The 22,783-nt window shown below is 37.5% G+C and overlaps 1 protein-coding gene across 2 annotated transcripts in view; it reads left to right on the top strand.

The window, feature by feature from the left end:
* DEPDC1B (DEP domain containing 1B) overlaps positions 1-22,783 on the top strand; it is a 97,552-nt gene that overhangs the window by 48,329 nt on the left and 26,440 nt on the right. For both annotated transcript variants that reach the window (XM_070357829.1, XM_005889056.2), the window contains 4 exons: positions 1,261-1,388; positions 4,655-4,785; positions 8,294-8,341; positions 12,495-12,635. In XM_070357829.1, the coding sequence (XP_070213930.1) occupies positions 1,261-1,388; positions 4,655-4,785; positions 8,294-8,341; positions 12,495-12,635 (448 nt within the window). The remainder of the gene's footprint in view (positions 1-1,260; positions 1,389-4,654; positions 4,786-8,293; positions 8,342-12,494; positions 12,636-22,783) is intronic.

Genomic DNA, 22,783 nt, shown 5'->3' with positions numbered 1-22,783 from the left:
TTTTGTTCTATGTGTAAACAATTTAATTAGCAGTATCTTTACAGATAAATAATTGAATATTTGTTTAAGATAACTGGAAATGAATTTGCTAGGCAAATGCAACAACTGACACTCCTGCCTTCAAAAGAGAACACCTAATTTAGATAGTTTTAAAAAAAGTACAAATCCACATGATCTTCAAGTTTCTTTTGCAATTCAGTACTTCTCAAAAACAAACCCCAAAACCATATCAAAGAACAACTTTCCAACCTTTTATTAAAAAAAGCACTTTGTAGATGACTTCTTACATGTTTTGCCTTTAAAAGTTCAAAAGTTCCTCTCTGTGATTACCAAAAGGGAGTTTTAAGACTTCTGTCTAGTAGCCTAAATGTGAGAAGGGAGATGCTAAGAATATTGAAGTGTTAAAGCAGTGTGAGTTTGAGCAAATTACTTAACCTCTTTGGACTTTAGTTTTTCTTCCTGGTCATATCCAGATGTCCTTGTAGAGCTCTTGTTTTTCCTGCCTTCTTCAGATGTCTTAAGATCTCAGGACTGCTATCTAACATTGTATTTACTTGATCTTTTCTTTTTTTTTAAAGAGTTTTTGAAAGTAATAGACTTTAATGTTATTGTAAGCAGTCACTTAATTTGAATAGTGTGTGAATTTGGATTGATATTCCTCAAGTTAATTTTGAATTAATGAAATTTTATCACTGCTACTTCACTGGTTAGTTGGCACTCCCACAGGAGAAAATAGCTAATGTCATTCTTATTGCTGTAGTTCTTTGGCTGCTGCTGCTGCTAAGTCGCTTCAGTCGTGTCCGACTCTGTGTGACCCCACAGACAGCAGCCCACTAGGCTCCTCTGTCCCAGGGATTCTCCAGGCAAGAACACTTGAGTGGGTTGCCATTTCCTTCTCCAATGCAGGAAAGTGAAAAGGGAAAGTGAAGTCGCTCAGTCATATCCGACTCTTAGCGACCCCATGGACTGCAGCCCACCAGGCTCCTCCGTCCATGGGATTTTCCAGGCAAGAATACTGGAGTGGGGTGCCATTGCCTTTGGCAATTCTTTACTATTCATTTATGATCTGATCTGATCTTTACGAGTTATGCTTTATTACTCTGTAGTCCATGCAAAGAAAGTTAGTTTATAATTAAAATGATTATTTAAATCAAGTTTAAAAAGAACCAAATCAAAGACGTTTTTATAAAATGATACCACTGTCTACTGAAATGTTTGTTCTCTCTTTCTGTCTTTCTCCGCTCCCTCACCCCCAATTAGAATCCTGAGATGTGGTACAAGCGTCACAGTATTGCTATTGGAGAGGTGCCGGCTTGCCGTCTTGTCCACCGCAGACAGGTGACAGAGGCCAATGTAGAAGAGATCTGGAAGTCGATGACGTTATCATAGTACGTGCGTGTGATATTAATGAGAGCTTTAATATTGTTTTTTTCTGTTTTGCTTCTCTGCTACTCTCTGCATACTTAATTTTCTGAAACTGTGTATAAAAATCTCAACTTTTGAGTGCATTATTTGCACCTATCCTGCTTAGCAAGCAGACCTTAACTGAATTCAGGGAATTTTCTATTATCATTTATATACTAATTAAGAATAGAACTTTAAAAGTTCTTTTTTTTTTCTTTTGCCCACAGGACCAAAAATATCTACTGGTTAAATATTTTTATTTTTAAAAATTTAACTGTAGTTGATTTATAATATTGTGTTAGTTTCAGGTGTACAACTTCAGATTCTTTTCCATTATAGGTTAGTACAAGATATTGAATACAGTTCAATATACTGTGTTTTACGGTAAATCCTTGTTGTTTATCTATATTGTATATAGTGGTATATGTCTGTTAATCCCATACTCCTAATTTATCCCTCCTCCTGCTGTTTATCCTTTCAGTGCAGTTCAGTCGCTCAGTTGTGTCCGACTCTTTGCGACCCCATGAATCGCAGCACACCAGGCCTCCCTGTCCATCATCAACTGCCAGAGTCTTCCCAAACCCATGTTCTCTGAGTCGGTGATGCCATCCAACCATCTCATCCTCTGTCGTCCCCTTCTCCTCCTGCCCTCAATCTTTCCCAGCACCAGGGTCTTTTCCAATGAGTCAACTCTTTGCATGAGGTGGCCAAAGTATTGCAGTTTCAGCTTAAGCATCAGTCCTTCCAATGAATACCCAAGACTGATCTCCTTTAGGATGGACTGGTTTGATCTTCTTGTAGTCCAAGGGACTCTCAAGAGTCTTTTCCAATACTACAGTTCAAAAGCATCAATTCTTCGGCGCTCAACTTTCTTCATAGTCCAATTTTCACATCCATACATGACTATTGGAAAAATCATAGCTTTGCTAGACGGACCTTTGTTGACAAGGTTTTGCTTTTGAATATGCTATCTAGGTTGGTCATAACTTTCCTTCCAAGGAGTAAGCGTCTTTTAATTTCATGGTTGCAGTCACCATCTGCAGTGATTTTGGAGCCCAGAAAAATAAAGTCAGCCACTGTTTCCACTATTTCCCCATCTATCTGCCATGAAGTGATGGGACCGGATGCCATGATCTTTGTTTTCTGAATATTGAGCTTTAAGCCAACTTTTTCACTCTCCGCTTTCACTTTCATTAAGAGGCTCTTTAGTTCTTCACTTTCTGCCATGAGGGTGGTGTCACCTGCATATCTGAGGTTATTGATATTTCTTCCGACAATCTTGATTCTAGCTTGTGTTTCCTCCAGCCCAGGGTTTCTCATGATGTACTCCATATATAAGTTAAATAAGCAGGGTGACAATATACAGCCTTGACGTACTCCTATTTGGAACTAGTCTGTTGTTCCATATCTAGTTCTAACTGTTGCTTCCTGACCTGCATATAGGTTTCTCAAGAGGCAGGTCAGGTGGTCTGGTATTCCCATCTCCTTCAGAATTTTCCATAGTTTATTGTGATCCACACAGTCAAAGGCTTTGGCATAGTCAATAAAGCAGAAATAGATGTTTTTCTGGAACTGTCTTGCTTTTTTGATGATCCAGCAGATGTTGGCAATTTGATCTCTGGTTCCTCTGCTTTTTCTAAAACCAGCTTGAACATCTGGAAGTTCACAGTTCACATATTGCTGAAGCCTGGCTTGGAGAATTTTAAGCATTACTAGCATGTGAGATGAGTGCAGTTGTGCAGTAGATTGAGCATTCTTTGGCATTGCCTTTCTTTGGGATTAGAATGAAAACTGACCTTTTCCAGTCCTGTGGCCAGGACTGGAGTTTTCCAAGTTGGCTGCTGAGTTTTCCAAATTGGCTGACATATTGAATGCAGCACTTTCACAGCATCATATTTTAGGATTTGAAATAGCTCAATTCAGAATTCCATCACCTCCACTAGCTTTGTTCGTAGTGATGCTTTCTAAGGCCCACTCGACTTTACATTCCAGGATGTCTGGCTCTAGATGAGTGATCACACCATCGTGATTATCTAGGTTGTGAAGATCTTTTTTGTACCGTTCTTCTGTGTGTTCTTGCCACCTCTTCTTAATATCTTCAGCTACTGTTAGGTCCATACCATTTCTGTCCTTTATTATTGAGCCCATCTTTGCATGAAATATTCCCTCGGTATCTCTAACTTTCTGGAAGTTACCTTTATCCTTTGGTAACTATAGGTTTGTTTCTATGTGTGTGAGTCTATTTTTGTTTTGTAAATAAGTTGATTTGTATTATTTTTTTAGATTCCACATGTAAGGGATATCATGTAATTATTTTTCTCTGTCTCACTTCTGTTAGTGTGGTAGTCTATAGGTCTATCCATGTTCCTGCAAATGTCTATATTTTATTCTTTCTTATGGCTGAGTAATATTCCCTTGTGTATATGTACCACATCTTTATCCATTCATATGTTGATGGACACTTAGGTTACTTCCATGTCTTGGCTGTTGTAAATATTGCTGCAGTGAACCTTGGGGTGCATATATCTTTTTGAACTAGAGTTTTCATCTATTCTGGATATAAGCCCAGGAGTGGGATTGCTGGATCATATGGTAACTCTATTTTCAGTTTTTTAAGGAACTTCCACCCTGTTTCCATAGTGACTGCACCAATTTACATTCCCATTTACAGTAGAGGAAGGTTTCCTTTTTTCCACACCCTCCATAGCATTTATTATTTGTAGACTTTTTGATGATGGTCATTCTGACTAGTGTGTGAGGTGGTGACTTGTTTTGATTTGCATTTATCTAATAATTAGTGTTGTAAAGTTTTTAAACTTTCTAGTTACACTGAAATCTTAAGCTTAATGAAATATATAATGGAAAACTTGGTCTTCTAGATATATGATATACAGTAGGTAACTAAAGTTAACAATATGATAGCAGGTTTTTTAAAAGAAATTTTATAAAGATATACTCGTAGCAGTTTCTTATCATTGGTTAAGCTAGTTTTTGTTATTATAATATTTAAGTTAAAAAATAATTTTCTTGACATTCAGTGTGTTATGCTTTTAAATTAGTGAAGTAGTACATTAATGACAAAAGGGTCTCTTTTAAGTTTGTTTTACATACTCAATGTCTGGCCTTTTTGCCCCATAAAAATCAGGTGAAACACATGAAAACAGCACAGTTTAAAGATCTTCTATAGTGCTGGGTCTTGGGCAGATGATTTTTAAAAAGTAATTAATATAATCATTCTTTGTCTTTTTAGTTTACAGAAAATCCTTGGCCTGGATTCCTTAGAAGAGGTTTTAGACATTAAACTTGTCAACTCCAAGTTCATCATCCATAATGTATACAGTGTGAGCAAGCAAGGAGTTGTTATCCTTGATGACAAGTCAAGTAAGTGCATAAAAGCCATTTTGTTCTCATTTGACCTAGTATATCGGCTGTACAGGTCCATCTGCTTCTATTTGACCTTTCTGTAAACTCTACATAAGTTTACCTGCTTATTATGTATAGCTTTAGTTTACTTCCAAAGACCTTTATACTAATTGTTTGTATTCAGAAAATGTCGTAGGAAGATGAATACCCAGGAGTGAAGGTCTAAGCCATATCCATCTAGAGGCTAGTTCAGTGGTAGCCACATGGTAGTATAAAGTGGTTCTTTATCATCCCCAGAAAATCCCTGAGAAGTGGGTAAGTTTAATGCCTAACAGATTCTTTGAGTCAACTTTTAGGTGGTCCTGGGGCCTGACTGATTTTCAGAGCTCTCATTGACCTTTTCATTATGGTGTCTTTGTGTCAGATTTTCTGAGATAGTCTTGGTTTATATCATTCCCCCCCTTTTTCTTTTAACAAAGGTAGCTTTTTAGATGTTGAAGGTGCTTTAATTTTTTTATACCTTTTTACTCCAAGCCAGTTTACAAATTGGGGAAAATAAACATTTAGCAACTCCCTGTCCTGGTTTTTGATTAAGAAAAATAAAGTGCTTGTAACTGTAGTGAGCCAGAGTCCCCAGACTGATTTAAAAATTCCTTCCCCTGAATAAGAGATGGATCCACATTGGATGCTGTGAAAGTGCTGCACTCAATATGCCAGCAAATTTGGAAGACTCACCAGTGGCCACAGGACTGGAAAAGGTCCGTTTTCATTCCAATCCCAAAGAAAGGCAATGCTAAAGAATGCTCAAACTACCACACAATTGCACTCATCTCAAGTGCTAGTAAAGTAATGGCTTAAAATTCTCCAAGCCAGGCTTCAGCAATACGTGAACCGTGAACTTCCTGATGTTCAAGCTGGTTTTAGAAAAGGCAGAGGAACCAGAGATCAAATTGCCAACATCCGCTGGATCATCGAAAAAGCAAGACAGTTCCAGAAAAACATCTATTTCTGCTTTATTGACTATGCCAAAGCCTTTGACTGTGTGGATCACAATAAACTGGAAAATTCTGAAGGAGATGGGAATACCAGACCACCTGACCTGCCTCTTGAGAAACCTATATGCAGGTCAGGAAGGAACAGTTAGAATTGGACATGGAACAGCACACTAGTTCCAAATAGGAGAAGGAGTACGTCAAGGCTGTATATTGTCACCCTGCTTATTTAACTTATATGCAGAGTACACCATGAGAAACGCTGGGCTGGAGGAAACACAAGCTGGAATCAAGATTGCTGGGAGAAATATCAATAACCTATGCAATAAAGATATGCAGATGACACCACCCTTATGGCAGAAAGTGAAGAAGAACTAAAGAGCCTCTTGATGAAAATGAAAGAGGAGAGTGAAAAAGTTGGCTTAAAGCTCAACATTCAGAAAACTAAGATCATGGCATCTGGTCCCATCACTTCATGGCAAATAGATGGGGAAATAGTGGAAACAGTGGCTGACTTTATTTTTCTGGGTTCCAAAATCACTGCAGATAGTGATTGCAGCCATGAAATTAAAAGACGCTCCTTGGAAGGAAAGTTATGACCAATCTAGACAGCATATTAAAAAGCAGAGACGTCACTTTGTCAACAAAGGTCTGTCTAGTCAAGGCTATGGTTTTTCCAGTAGTCATGTATGGATGTGAGAGTTGGACTATAAAGAAAGCTGAGTGCCAAAGAATTGATGGTTTTGAACTGTGGGTTTGGAGAAGACTCTTGAGAGTCCCTTGGACTGCGAGGAGATCCAACCAGTCCGTCCTAAAGGAGATCGGTCCTGGGTGTTCATTGGAAGGACTGATGTTGAAGCTGAAACTGCAATACTTTAGCCACCTGATGCGAAGAGCTGACTCATTGGAAAAGACCCTGATGCTGGGAAAGATTGAGGGCAGGAGGAGAAGGGGACGACAGAGGATGAGATGGTTGGATGGCATCACCGAGTCAATGGACGTGGGTTTGGGTGGACTCTGGGAGTTGCTGATGGACAGGGAGGCCTGGCGTGCTGCGTTTCATGGGGTTGCAAAGAGTCGGACATGACTGAGTGACTGAACTGAATTGAACTTGCTTCAAACTCTTGATCCTAGCAATTGGCTGGAGCTAGAATGACCTTTGATTGTGGGAAGATGGTATAATACTTTCGGGTTTTTATAAATTAATATTAAATGAAGCACTGGAGGCTCCTGGGCAGCAAGCAGAGCTGGCCTAGAAGGAGTATGAGCAGTAAGAAGGGAAGAGGTTTTTCTAGGTCATGTTTCTTGACAGGAGCTGAATGTGTCTTTGAAACCTGAAACAGTTTTCCTTTAAAGCCCATGTATCAGGAATGGAGAATGTTAGGAAACAGAAATAAACAGCTTTGCGACTTCTTGAATTGTCAGGTTAATCAATGTATAAAATTAAGTTACATGGAATGAGAGGGCTATTGCCTTTGAAATACTTCTAAAATCCTTCTGCAGTCTCCTGAGTACAGCAGACATGAATACTTCCAGCCACAGCTGGATGATCAGTTTTGTTTTATTAAGTACATACTTGAGAAAGAAGAGAGCACTTCATAGGCCTCAGGTTCATTAGCTCTAACACAAGTCAACCAGGGTCTTTGCAGTTTCACAGACAGTGGAGAAGGTGTCCAGTAGAAGCATGCGTGCTGGTCCATCAGATGTCTGTGGCAGGGCCAGGGGAAGAGACTCTGCACCAAAAAGTTCAGCTGGGGTTTTTGTAGCAATGCTAACCATTATTTTGAGTGAGTGAGTAAAGTCGCTCAGTCGTGTCCGACTCTTTGTGACCCCATGGACTGTAGGAGCCTACCGTGCTCCTCTCTATGGGATTTTCTAGGCAAGAGTACTGGAGTGGGTTGCCATTTCCTTCTCCAGAGGATCTTCCCAACTCAGGGTTTGAACCTGGGTCTCCCGCATTGTAGGCAGATGCTCCACTGTCTGAGCCACCAGGGAAGTCATTATTATTTTAAGGCTGTCCTAATCCTGATAGCCTATACTGATATGTCAGTGGCACTTTCTTGCCTTAAGACATTTTGAAAATTGAAACTTGTAAAGTGGTTGAACATTGGACATAACAGAATTCACCTTTTTGTTTTTTGAAAGATATTTGGTGAACTTGTTTCATAAATGCATTTGATGACTCATACTTCTGCTTTTTCTGTGTTTTTCTTCTTTCTGTATAATTCTTAGGATAATTGATTTGTTTCTTTGGAACAAACTATCAAATTTCTTTTCCCTAAAGCTGTACAAGTACATCTTGTCTTTAGAGAAATTTACAGGTATGGTTTATATAAGAATGAGTTGTAACATTGCTGCTAAGGAAAAATTTTTATCTTCTCAGTGTTCTGATACATAAGTAAGTGATTTGTGATTAGCCAATATGTTTCATATTACTTGAGACAAGTATCATTCTTATGATACCAAGTGTGTATATAATACTTTGAGTTATATGTAATTGAATAAAACATCTTTTTATTTTCCTTTTTCTGCAGAAGAACTTCCTCATTGGGTACTGTCAGCTATGAAGTGTTTGGCAAATTGTGAGTACTGCTGCTGCTGCTGCTAAGTCTCTTCAGTCATGTCCGACTTCTGCCATTTTTATGAAATTGACAGAAATTAGTGCCCTGAATTACAGAATATTTTTGCTCAATGGCATGAGCATTTGACACCTGTGAGACTGGCAGTTAACTGGGGATTCCTGTGCTTTCAGTGATAAATTTGTGACTTAGTGGAAGGGCTGAGTTATAGAGCATTTTAAAAGGGATTTTTGTACTTCTGTCTTCTTGTGCATAAAATCACACTGCAAATAGCATCCACACTGCTTGTTTTGAATGCTTCATCACAGAAAAGAATAATTAGTAATACTGAAAGCAATATTGTAATAGATAAATGCTTGTCAGCAGTGTATTCCTAAAGCATGTGTTCCTAAGTATGCCTTATATTTACATCATTAATTTACTCAGCAGATTCTGTTTCCCACTGGCTTTTTATAGGGCAGTGGTTTAAGTTGGAGAGAAATGTTTTTGAAGACAAATCTAATTAGTGTGCAGCAGAGTTTGGAAGGAGAAGAACCTATATATAGAGAAACAAGAGACTGTTTAAGTAATTTGGCTATCAGATGAGGGGCCTGGACAAGATGATCCCGCTGAAGTTTTTCATAGGCATATGAAGTCTTCTTCATAGGATATCATGGGCACTGTGAAGAAATGAGTTATTAGAGTATTTCACTAACACTACTGTTGCTCTGGAATTTTTAGAAGTCTTAACTCAAAGAAGGGATTCTAATGGTTAATGGCTTAAGCCAAACAAGTGATTGTAATAAGAATTCTAGTTATCTTAGCTGACTGGTAATTGTGATATTTGGTCTATAGAGTCTTTAGAGTCTTAAAGATCACCTCAGAGAGTTACTTTCTTTCCTCCCTTTTGAGTAAGACTAGCATGTATAGAGATTGCTGTATAAATTATTAAATTAGTAGGCTCTGAATTATTAATTTCACTGATTAGTTTTATTTGATTATAGAATGAAACTAAAATAACTGTTAACTCACTGTGGGTGATCTTAGTGATGATATAAAGATGATATACTATCATCCTGAAAATGAATAGCAATGTTAGTGTGTGTGAAGATCAAAGTTCTCTGAGTTTATTAAGATTTTCATTGGGTTTTGGTTCATGTTTTAGAACATCTGAGATGTAGAGTCCTGTGGTTTTAGTCTGGAGGAATGCTTTTTATTCTTGCTTAATCATTTTAAAGAAACTAATCTAAATTATATGTTTGGCCAGAGGTGGCAAAGACAAAATAGAAGCTATGAGTGGGTTCAATGACCCGTGTATGACTTTTGGGAAAACCAAGGATCTTGAAAGTTGGTCAACTGGGAGTGAACAGAGGAAGCCAGTATAACAAATCTAAGCTATAATATGTTGTAAAGTATATATTAAGGTGTAGTTATGATGTTGAATTCTCAGTGGTGATCAAAATGTAATGAAGAATGTAATAAACCCCCAAGAGAGATGTATATATAATCCGTGAAACTTCTGCAGAAAGGTCAGACTAACTGAGATTACCAGTGGAGAGAAAAGACATGAGGATTGACTTAGTCCTGTTCTCCACATGTGTGAGGTAGTGTTAGGTTAGGTGGAAATTCTTGGGAATGGGGACCTGTCTTCCATGTATCAAGTGTAGTACTTTAGAAATGGTTGGCACATCCATAAAGATGCTTGCTCATGTGTCAAAGAAAAAAGGGTGGCCAAAGGGCGAGGTCAGCTTTTTGAATAATTTTATAAAATTATTGATTTTTCCAAATTTGCATTCCCCATCTCCTGAATTTACTATGAGTCTGTCAGAGTCATAGCTTGTTATGACTTAAGTCATAGCCTTATCCTTACTGAATCTGGGTTTCCATTATTGTCCAGTAGGGAACAGAAAAGATATGAGACTTTTGGAGGCCTCGTGCTTCTTACTCTGTAGGTTTATTGCTCATCTCTTCCTTGGGGGCGATCTGTTGCAGACCTGGGTGCTTTCACGGTTGGCCATTAGGTGAGGGACTGATGTTAATAAATAATACAAAACCAGGTTAGCTGTTTTTCTTCCTTGTGCACGTAGATTGCAAGAATTCAATAAAAGTAGATGTAAACAGTTCTTGTCCAAAGTCTTTCAGGAATAACATTTATAAAAACTGGATTTAAAAATATATTCTGAAATTCAACATGATAGAAAAACAAAAGATCTTCGAACTTAGGCTTCTCTCATGGGCTTGCCATGCATTGGCATTTGAAAGAAAACTTTTTCTTGGCTTATTTTTGCGTATTGTTGTCAAGAATGATTAAGTGTTCTGTAAGAGATACAACTGCTTAGAATGAACTGCATACTTATCCTTAGAGGGAATAAATAGTTCAAGGTGACGTGTATTGCTTGCTAAGACATGTCACACAATTTCAACTGACTAAGCTTGGGATATTTCAGAAGAGGAAGCAAGTAAAAATGGCTATGTTTGCCACTAGGTTAATGAGGTACCACACATCTAATAATTTTCATTATCTTAGTCCAAATATTTTATAAGTAGCATATAGAACATTAAAAGGTAAGAGACTTTTTAAGGAGACTGACAAAAAGCGGTTTTCACAATGTTTCAATGGCTTGGAGATGTGAAGGCCCAGAATCCTTAACTGTTCTTTTCTGTTTGATCCTTTCTCATTAGTTACAGTGATTCTGTAGGAAGAATTTCCTTTCAGTTTTTACTGGCTTCTGCTGTCCTGAGGGTAGAAATCTGTTCGGGTACAGTGCTTTAGTCTTGTGTTCTGCTGGCCCAGAACTGACCAGTGCAGTCAACATCACTTTCTTCCATGCTGTGATGGAAATAGACAGTGTTGGCCAGCCACAGTGGCAGTGGGCCACTTGCCGTTTCGCTCAGGCATGGGCAGATCCAGTTAGTTGCCCTCTCTACTTGGAGATGTAAATCCTTCCATCTGTATGTGGATTGTTGTGTGTCTTTGCTGCCAGCTCAGTAGAGAGCTTGGGGCTTCTCTGATGGCTCAGATGGTAAAAATCCGCCTGCAGTGCAGGAGACCTGGGTTCGATCCCTGGGTAAAGAAGATCCCCTGGAGAAAGGAATGGCAACCCACTCCAGTATTCTTGCCTGGAGAATTCCATGGACAGAGGAGCCTGGCAGACTATGGTCCATGGGGTCACGAAGAGTCAGACCCGACTGAGTGACTAACAATTTCACTTTCACCATAGAGAGCTAAGCATTTCTTGTTCCTCTTTGGTCCCTAATACAAGGGGATCTTTGCTTCACTTATCCCAAGCTTCTTGGTTTCTTGGTTGTTCCAAGTTTCTTAGAGTTACTTTGTAATACGGTTCTGCTTGATAAATTATCTTTTATTTTTAAACTTCTTTTTAACAGAAAACATCAGTTTGATTCTGCTTTGGTATTATTTTCTATTATAATTTTGTTTAATAAAAATTCATTAAATACCACTATTCACTTAAAAGCATTGGGTAAATAAAACCTAGATTCTTAGATCAAAAAATTGAATAGGAACTTAGAGGCCACTTTATCTAGTCTTCTATGGTCTCTGTTTGAGCAGCTTTAACATTAAAAAAAATTTTTTTTTAATACACATTATCTTTTGATGGTGATCAAATGGAGGATTTTATAATCAGAATGAATTTAAGACACAATGTAAGATCTCCTTTTCAGAATATCTTCAGGAAAAAGAGTATACATTCTTATGAGTCAAATTATTTAGAGGCAGACATTGTTTATTTCACTCAACTCTGATTCTAGAACTTTATAATATAGCAATGCTAAAATAATTAAAAGCTTTAAAAATTGCTCTATAGATTATCTGTTACATATGTGAGGTAGTTACCATATTAGACTAGGCAAATATTCTATATTTCAAAGAAAATTATCACTGTCTGCATTTAATAAAAATACCTTTCAGAAGGTCACAAAAGAGTTGGGGTTTTTTTGACAATGGAAGTGAGCCAGTGTTTTCCTCATTGTTTTATAATAGATTTTAATTTAGACATAAAGCATATTTATATAAGTAAAATGTATGATATCGATTTTACCCTTGAAAACTTTTCTGATTTTGCATATCTGTATATACCACATATCTGCACAGAGACTAATAGCAATACTTGCAGGTGATTGCCTTACTAATGTTTTTCTTTCTTTTCTTTAACAGGGCCTAATTGTTCAGATTTGAAGCAGCCTATGTATTTAGGATTTGAAAAAGATGTCTTTAAAACTATAGCTGATTACTATGGTCACTTGAAAGAGCCTCTACTTACGTTTCACCTTTTTGATGCCTTTGTCAGTGTATTAGGTAAGTTGGAGTATAGTGAACGTATATCTTCATCATCGATATGCGAACATTTCATTTTTCTTTATCTTGAGACTTCCTTTTCCCCAATTTCCATAGTATTTTTGAAATAAAAACAAATAAGCTGCTTGCCTAGTTGGAGTCTTGCTCTATGCAGGAAGAAAAGAAAATAGTTAAGCTCTATTAATAAACCTAAACATGGACCAGTAGTTTTTATTTCTCAGGAAAGAATAATATGTTCATGTCATTTTTACACCAAAAAAAAAAATACATATATTGATAGAGAAGAATGTAAATTTGACATTTACTGTTCATGACTACTCTGGATATGACTTCATGAATAGTCAACCATGAGAGAGAATCATTTAGAAATCTTCTTTTTATAGAAGTAACAGAGTTTTGTAGGATTATTTATTTGTGACATGTAAAATAAATATAGTAACTCTTATTCTCTAAAACTTATTGCGATTTCTTACATATATTGATATTTCAGAATGTTGTACACTGTCAAAGAAACATGGTAAAAGAGGGAAAAATCAATATTATTGGTGTAGGTCTTTCTGATATTGTTCCTTTCTCCTTGGAAATCAGTTTTTTCTGTTCCTGTCATGATTGTTGAATAAGTATTATTGTTTTCTTGTAAACAAATGTTTGCTTTAATGACCAAATCACTGTGTGGGTATCATATTCTTTTATGTAAATTTGTAGAAATTAATGTCCTTTTGGTTTTGAGTGTCGTGGAGTTTAGCAGTCTTCACCTTCCCATTCTTGATCTCATTCTTGCTTCCCCTTCTCTTCCCTTTCTCCTGTCCTATTTTCTTCTTAGAAAGTATGTATGCTGCCATAGTATCCTAACAAAGTATCAGCAATATGTGAATAATATACCTAGTCTCTTAGCACAATACTTTAAATTTTAAGATTTCGTAGGATTTCTGATAATAAACAACATGAAACAATTTTAAATCATGTATCTAAGAGGGAGTTTGTTTCAGAGAGATCAATGTTAAGAACTGGAAGTCCCAATATTAAGAACAGATGAAGGGTTTAGTCCTGTTACTGTGTTTTGAGACCACTGGGTCTTCTTGATATTTTGTTTTCCACTAGGGAGTATTGGAGGCTTGTGTACTTGTGAATATCGTGCCTAATGATGAGTACTAGCTGTTGTTTAATATGCATAAGGACTAATTGAGTAGATTCTCTTCATAGCAACTTAGTGCCTTTATGCCACTGGTAAAATAATTCCAAAGACAAGATTAAAAACCAATTCTTAGATTTTCTTGTCATTTTCCATTTTCATAATTTTTTATGGTAAAATGATCTGATTTTGAAACAGAAGAACTTGGAATTTTAAAAAAAATTGTATTTAAAAAATTTATTTTATGTTGGAGTATATTTGATTAACAATGTTGTTAGTTTCAGATGTATGGCAAAGTAATTCAGTTATGCATAGACATAACTGTATCCATTGTTTTTTTACCCATTTAGGCTATTCCAGAGTATTGAGCAGAGTTCCCTGTGCTGTACAGTAGGTCCCTGTTGGTTATGTATTTAAATATAGGAGTTTGTACATATTAGTTCCAGATTCACAGTCTTCCCCTCCCTCCTGCCCATCCTCTGTTAACCATAAGTTTGTTCTCTTAAGTCTGTGAGTCTGTTTCTGCTTTGTAAATAAGTTCGTTTGTATCATTTTTTTAAGATTTCAAATATAAGCGATAGCATGTTATCTCCCTTTCTCCGTCTTACTTCACTCAGTATGGTAATCTCTAGGTCCATCCATGTTGCTGCAAATGACATTTCATTCCTTTTGATGACCGAGTAGGTCCATTTATATATGTACCACAGCTTCTTTTCCCATTCATCTATCGATGGACATTTAGGTTGCTTTCATGTCTTGGCTGTTGTAAACAGTGCTACAGTGAACACTGGGGTGCATTTATCCTTTCAAACCATGTTTTTCTCTGGATATATGCCCAGAAGTGGGATACTTGTCTCCATAGTGGATGTATCAATTTACATTCCCACCAACAGTGTTGGAGGGTTCTGTTTTCTCCAGGCCCTCTCCAATATTTATTGTTGGTACATTTTTTTTTGATAATGGCCATTCTGACTGGTGTGAGGTGGTATCTCATTGTAGTTTTGTTCTGCATTTCTTTAATAATTATTGATGTTGATTATCTTTTCATATGCCTCTTGGCCATCTGTATTCTTGGAGAAATGTCAAGACTTCTGCCCATTTTTTGATTGTTTGTTTTTTTGATATTTAGCCACACGAACTGTTTATAAATTTTGGAGATTAATCCCTTTGGTCACAGCGTTTGCAGATATTTTCTCCCATCTGTGGGCTTTTTGTTTTCTTTAAGGTTTCCTTCGTTGTGCGTGTGTGCTAAGTTACTTCAGTCGTGTCTAACTCTTTGCGACCCTGTGGACCATAGCCTGCCAGGCTCCTCTGTCCATGAGATTCTCCAGCCAAGAATACCGGAGTGGGTTGCCATGCCCTCCTGCAGTGGATCTTCCTAACTCAGGAATCGAACCTGCATCTCTTACATCTCCTGCATTGGGAGGGGACTTCTTTACCACTAGTGCCACCTGGGAAGCCCCCATTCTTTTTTTTAAATTTATTTTTAATTGAAGGAATTGCTTTACAGAATTTTGTTTTCTGTCAGACGTCAACATGAATCAGCCATAGGTGTACATATGTCCCTTCCCTTGCCCCTGTTCTTTTGCTTTACAAAAGCTTTTGAGTTTAATCACATCCCATTTGTTTGTTTTTATTGCCATTACTCTAGGAGATGGCTTGAAAAAGATATTGTTCAATTTATGTCAGAGTGTTTTGCCTATATTTTCCTCTAAGAGTTTCATAGTGTCTTTACTTACATTTAGGTCTTTAATTCATTTTGAGTTTATTTTTGTGCGTGGTGTCAAACAATGTTCTAATTTTGTTTTTTTACATGTGGCTGTTGAATTTTCTCAGCACCATTTATTGAAGGGACTGTCATTTCTCCACTGCATGGCTTTCCCTTTTTTTGTTGTAGATTAATTGACCATAGGTGTGTAGTTTATTTCTGGGCTTTCTTTCCTGTTCTATTGATTTATTTCTGTTTTTGTGCCAGTTCTCTACTGTTTTGATGATAGTAGCTTTGTAGTATAAGCAGAATTCACGGAACCTGATTCCTGCAGCTCCATTCTTTTTTCTCAAAATTGCTTTGGCTATTTGTGTTTCCATACAGATTTAAAGTTTTTTCTAGTTTTGTGAAAAATGCCATTTTATAGAAATTGCACTGAATCTGTATATTGCCTTGGGTAGTATAGTCATTTTGACAGGATTGATTCTTCTAATCCATGAACAAGGTATATCTTTCTATTTTTTGTTATCTTCAATTTCTTTATGAGCACCTTACCATTTTTAGAGTACAGGTCTTTTGCCTCCTTAGATAGGTTTATTCCTAGGTATTTTCTTCTTTTCGTTGCAGTGGTAACTGGGATTGTCTGTTTCTCTTTTTGATCGTTCATTGTTAGCATATAGAAATACAACAGATTTTTTGTGTATTAATTTTGTATCCTGCAACTTGACCGAGTTCATTGATGAGCACTAGTAGTTTTCTAGTAGCATCTTTAGGATTTTCTATGTATAGTATCATGTCATCTGGAAACACTGACAGCTTTATTTCTTTCCTAATTTGGATTTCTTTTATTTCTTCTCTGATTGCTGTTGCTAGGAATTCTAAAACTGTGTTGAAAACAGTGGCAAGGGTGGACATCCTTGTCTTATACCTGATCTTAGAGGAAATGCTTTCAGCTTTCACTGTTGAATATGATGTTTGTCATATATGGCTTTTATTATGTTGAGGTATGTTCCCTCTATGGGAACAGTCCATAGGGGTCGCAAAGAGTCAGACTTGACTGGGTGACTGAAAACAACAATGTTCCCTCTGTGCCCACTTTCTGGAGAGGTTTTTGTTGTTGTTGTTGTTTTTATCGTAAATGGATGTTGAATTTTGTCAAAAGCTTTTTCCACATCTACTGAGATGATATGGTTTTTATTCTTCAGTTTGTTGATATGGTGTACAGCACTGATTTGCGAATATGGAAAAATCCTTGTATCACTGGGATAAATCCCACTTGATTATGGTATTTGATCCTTTTAGTGCATTGTTCCTTTCAGTCTGCTAGGATTTTGTTCAGGATTTTTGCATCTGTATTCAGCAGTGATATTGGCCTGTAATTTTCTTTTTTTGTGACATCTTTGTCTGGTTTTGGTATCAGGGTGCTGGTGGCCTCATAGAATGATTTTGGGGGTGTTCCCTCCTCAGCACTGTTTTGGAATAGTTTCAGAAGGATAGATCTTAACTCGTCTTTAAATGTCTGATAGAATTGTTTGTTGGGAGTCTTCAAATCAGTTTCAGTTTCAGTACTTGTGATTGGTCAGTTCATATTTTCTAACTGGTTCAACCTTTGGAAATTATATCTTTCCAAAAATTTGTCCATTTCTCTAGATTTTCCACTTTATTGGCATATAGTTGCTTGTGGTGCTTATTTCTGTGGTGTTCATTGTAACTTCTTTTTCATTTCTAGTTTTATTGATTTGAGCCTTTTCTTTTTCTTGATGAATCTGTCTAAAGGTTTTTTTTTTTTTTTTTATCTTTTCAAAGAACTAGCTTTTAGTTTCATTGATCTTTTCTGTTGTCTGTATTTCTCTCATTTTTGTTCTAATATTTATGATTTCTTTCCTTCTACTAACTTTGGGTGTTTGTTCTTCTTTCTCTTCTTGCTTGAGGTTTAAGGTTAGATTGTTTATTTGAGATTTTTCTTGTTTCCTGAGGTAAAATTGTATTGCTATACCCTTAGATCTTAGAGGGGCTTCCCAGGTGGTGCTAGTGGTAAAGAACCTGCCTGCCACTGCAGGAGATGTAAGAGATGCGAATTTGATCCCTGGATTGAGAAGATCCCCTAAAGGAAGAAAAGGCAACACACTCCAGTGTTCTTGCCTGGAAAATCCTATGGACAGAGGAACTTGGGAGGCTGCAGTCCATAGGGTCTCACAGATTAGAACTGCTTTTGCTGTGTTCCATGGATTTTGGATTGTTGTGTTTTGTTTTCATTTGTCTCTAGGTAATTTTTCAATTTCCTCTTTGATTTCTTCAGTGACTCATTGGTTTTTAAGTAGCATATTGTTTAGCCTCCATTTGTTTGTGTATGTGTGTTTTTTTTTTTTTTTTTACAGTTTTTTTTAATTTGTAGTGGATTTCTGATCTCATAGCACTGTGGTCAGAAAAGATGCTTGATATAATTTCACTTTTCTTAAATTTGCTGAGGCTTGCTTTGTGGCCAGCATGTGGTCCACCCTGGAGAATGTTCTGTGTGCACATGAGAAGAATGTGTGTTCTGCTGCTTTTGAATGGAATGCTCTATAAATAGCAATTAAATCATCTTGTCTAATGTGTCACGTAAGGCCTGTATTTCCTTATTGATTTTCTATCTGGATTATCTGTCCATTGATCCAAGAATGGTGTTAAAGTCCTGCACTATTATTGTGTTACTGTCGTTTCTCCTTATATGGCTGTTAAATTTGCTTCATATATTGAGGTGCTCCTATTGGAACTGGGTACATATATATGTATATTTACAATTGTTATATCATCTTCTTGTATCAGTGCGTCCATTCTTTTTCTGAGCTCTTCGATCATCTTTACTGTTAGTACTCTGAGTTCTTTTTTTAGGTAGATTGCCTAGCTCCACTTCATGTAGTTGTTCTTGTGGGTTTTTATCTTGTTCCTTCATCTAGGACATATTTTCTGCTGTCTTATTTTGTCTAACTTTCTGTGGTTATGGTTTCTATTCCATAAGCTGCAAAGTTGTAGATTTTCTTGCTTCTGCTATCTGCTGCCTAGTGGATGAGGCTGTCTGAGAGGCTTGTTTAGGCTTCCTGGTGGGAGGGAGTGGTTTTGCCTACTGGTGGGTGAGTCTTGTCCCTCTTGGGGTCAGAGCCGTGTCAGAGGGTGTGTTTATCTGGAAGTTGTGTGTTCAGGAAGACTAAATAGCCTATCTGCTGAGGAGTGTGGCTGTATTTCCACCTTGGTGGTTTGGCCTGAAGTGTGCCAGCTTTGGAGCCTGGGTGCAGTTGAGTGGGATGAAGTCCTGGTGAGAAAATGGTGGCCTCCAAGAGGGCTTAGACCAATGAGTACTCCCTAGAACTACCACCACCAGTGTCCTTGTCCGTACAGTGAGCTGCAGCTGCCCCCTGCCTCCACAGGAGACCTTCAGTTCTAGCAGGTAAGTCTGGCCCAGGCTCTTATGATGTCACTGCTTTTTTCCCCCCGGGTCCTGATGAGCAGGAGACCCTGCGTGCACCCTCAAAGAGTAGAGTTTCTGTCTCCCCAGTCCTGTGAATTTCGATGATCAAACCCCACTGGCCTTCAAAGCCAGATTCTTAGAAATTCTTCAGTTGCCAGATCCCCAGACTGGGAAGCTTTACATGGACCTCACAGTTTTCACTCCTGTCAGGGAGCTTCTGTGGTATAGTATTTTTCAGTTTGTGGGTCGCTTACCCAGGATGTATGGGATTTGATTTTCTCGTGTCCCTGCTGCCATCTTGTTGTGGCTTTGTCTTTCGATGTAGGGTATCTTTTTGGGTAGGTGCCAGCATTTATTGTTGATGTTTGTTCAGCAGTTAGTTGTGATTTTGGTGTTTCCATAAGAAGAGATGGGCTCATGTCCTTCCACTCCGCCATTTTGTCTCTTCTCCCCATATGGAAAATTTGAACTTGTTGTAGGTAATATTGAACCACTATTCTCTGTAACCTAACAACACAGCTAACATCCTTTCAAATTTATTTTTATTTTGAGTTCTGTCTCTTCTGGAGATGACTATGATGGTTGAAGACATCAAATCTGGTTCAGCAGAGACACGTGGGTCACCACTGGATATGCTCTGTGTGTAGTCTAAATGACAGGAGGCTTGCACTGCAGCTTGGACTTGCAATATAACTTCTTTGGTTTTTGACACCCGTGAAATTGGCAGGGTCAGTTGGAAGCTTGGTGGAAGCTGACTGAAAAAATTCTCATTTGAGCAACTGGCTTCTAGAAAATCAAATGGAAGGTGTTTAAAAATGTATGAAGTCCAATTTGAATCAGTTATATTTGTGATGTCACTTGTCTATCCCTAACCCCAGTTGCTCATTTTGATCTCATCTAGGAATTGAAGCTGGTTGTTTCTAAATTGATAGCAGAGTCAGCCACCATCTGAAATATTATCTATAGACAGTTTGAGGTGGAGAAGGATGGTTAGAATGGAGAATTTATTGTACTTAGGTGTCAGCAATAATGGACTAATGTGTATGAATGGTAATATATTAACTGTCCCTGATTAGTCATTCTCAAGTGAATATGTTTCAGATACCCTGCATTGAAAACTGTATTTTTTAGATCTTCACATAGTGAAAATGTACGATGTAGTTATGGAAGACCATAATTTGTTTATATGGATAACAGACTATCTAATATAGCAAGCCTGTTAGAATCTGGGAAAGCCTATCATATCTAAGTACATGCAAACTAGTTGTGTAGGTTGAATCCCAGAAGGACTGACTCATTCCTTAAACTTTTTTTCTTACTTTGATTGAAATAGGATACCCTTAGACAAAATACTTTAAAGTAGGTAATCAGTCTGCTTTGTGTAGAAGCTAATTCTATAGCAGTTTCAGTGGAAATGGATTTTTTTTTTGAGGGTCATTCCTTTGCTTCTTGCATGAAATAATACTAGCTTGTTGCCAGAAATGTGACCCTGAGAACAGTCAGTGATAGGTGGAATAGGATATTGAAGAGTTCTTAAAGAAAAAAATGAAAAAAAAGAAAAAAAAAAAACATTTTTGAGGTTTAAGACTTCCTGTTATAATTAAGAAAATGATTTACTTTGGCTCAGCAGTCTGCCCTAACAACATAACTGAATAATAATCTTCTTTTCCAAAATGGCAGTTTCTTGTATCAACATCAGAGTTTGGCTGACTCTTGAATAGGGTGAATGAGACAGCATAGCAGCCTTTACTCACACTTAACATGCACTCACTCTTCACGTGCTCCCTGGAATCCATTGAGTTGTGTAGCTTGCAATAAGTTGGCATACAGAGGAAGAAACAAGACATAAAGGAAGCACAGAAGAGCATGGGGGCAAGAGTGTTTTGGAAAATTGACTGGCTGGTTGTGTATAGTATTAAAACCTGAGATCTTAGACTATGGGCCAAATGTGTCTCATAAATACATCTGGTTTAACCTGTGTGTTTTAAAAAGAAAATTTAATATAATGAATTGTAAAACTTTAAGAAATGGGAAATTTATGTAAGAATTTATGATTTGGTTTCTTTAAAAAATTAAAATTTTTTAATTTTAAAAATCTGGCAGTTTTGGATCTTGAATTTTCAGTGGTATAAGCTGCTATAGCTGTGTAATGAGTGCCTCCGCTAGAGGGAGCCAGTGTTTCAGGGACATGAATTCCAATTTACCAAGGCCCCAGGATTCGCTGCTGTTCTCAGATGGTGAAGTCAGGTTCACTTGACCCCTTTTGCTGCTCATTTATTCCGTTTGTCTGCTCCTACAGGCACGTGGGCTTACGGCTCCCAGTTTATGTGCTAATAGTCTGGAAGGCTGAACACCCCTTTGCTGTTCCTTTTCTCGTAGAGGTGAAATTTAGAAAGTGCCATTGGAATTCACTAGACTGGTTATCTAACTCTTGGTGGCTCATTTGGTAAAGAGTCTGCCTGCAATGCAGGAGACCCAAGTTTGATCTCTGGTTTGGGAAGATCCCCTGGAGAAAGAAATGGCAACCTGCTTCAGTGTTCTTGCCTGGAGAATTCCATGGATGGAGGAGCCTGGGTGGGCTACAGTCCATGGGGTCACAAAGAGTCTGACACTACAGAGTAACTAAATTTCACTTTCAGACTAGATGTGATGATCTAGCTCAAAGACTGAGATCTCCGCCTGTGTTGTTTAATCTAGAAATATCCGTGAAGTTAGGTTTTCTGCTTTTTGGTTCTTGTGTATAGTGACTTGTAGAGATCCTCTGGAGCTGTGTGCCATCTCTCTGTCCTTATGCTTCAGATGGTCTCAGGGGCCTTATCCCATGGTAATCCTTAGGGAAAAACAGTTCTTTTTTTCAGAGAGTGCCTATTTGGTGCACTTGACCAAAGAGAAGGGCTCTTGCCCATGTTAGTCCAGAGTTCTCTCTGGTCAGGTCTCTGCTGTCAGGTCCCAGGGCTTATGGCCCAAGCTTTTGAAGTTGCCAATGGGCCAAGTAAGCATACTGAATCACCTCCAAATGTAATGACTACTGTTATGTCAGGACTATTAGAATAAAGTGAGTTAGGTAGTTCTTAAAGATAGAAATTTAGGCAATGCCTAGACATTCGCTGGCTATAACTAAACACATACATTATTTATAAGTATACTAGTAATCATAAGAATAATTGACAAAACTTGGGAAAAAATTAAGACCTTTTTTAGACTGTTCAGCAGGATTAATTCCAGCTGGATTAGAGAATTAAATTTTTAAAATGCAAATCTAAAATAGTTGATATTTATCTGATGTTGGGTTGGGTGAAAGACTTTCTAATCATAAAAGCTAAAGAACTCATAAAAGTGTTATAGCAGTTTGGGACACTTTTGTCGGAAAGGGGACGTCATCTTGTTTGTGCATGACTCTGTATCTGCCTTTAAGCCAGTTCACAAAGGCAACTTGCTTGGTTTTCCTTAAAAGTGTCCGGAGAAATAGTCTCATTTACTGTGTCTCTTTTTAGGCAGAGAGTTCTTTTCTTTTTTTTTTTTTTTAACTTTTTATTTTATATTGGAGTATAGCTGATTAACAATGTTGTGATAGTCTCAGGCTGACAGCAAAGGGACTCAGTCATACATATACATGTATCCACTCTCCCCAAACTCCCCTTCCCATCCAAATTGCTACATAACATTTGTAGGCAGGGAATTCTTACCAATTGATATGTAGTTTGAATTCTTGCAGCTTAGAATAAACCATTTCCTTTTTATACCTCTTCTCAGTGGAAATGAAACTGTGACTTAACTTTTATATTCTTTTGGTTGTTCGAAAACTACAGTGAACCCTTCTCAAGTCTCTTATATTCTCTGGCTGAACAGATATGATCCAC

The sequence above is a fragment of the Bos mutus genome, chromosome 20, assembly GCF_027580195.1.
Source record: "Bos mutus isolate GX-2022 chromosome 20, NWIPB_WYAK_1.1, whole genome shotgun sequence".
NCBI lineage: Eukaryota > Metazoa > Chordata > Mammalia > Artiodactyla > Bovidae > Bos > Bos mutus.
This window is presented reverse-complemented; position numbering and strand designations above follow the sequence as displayed.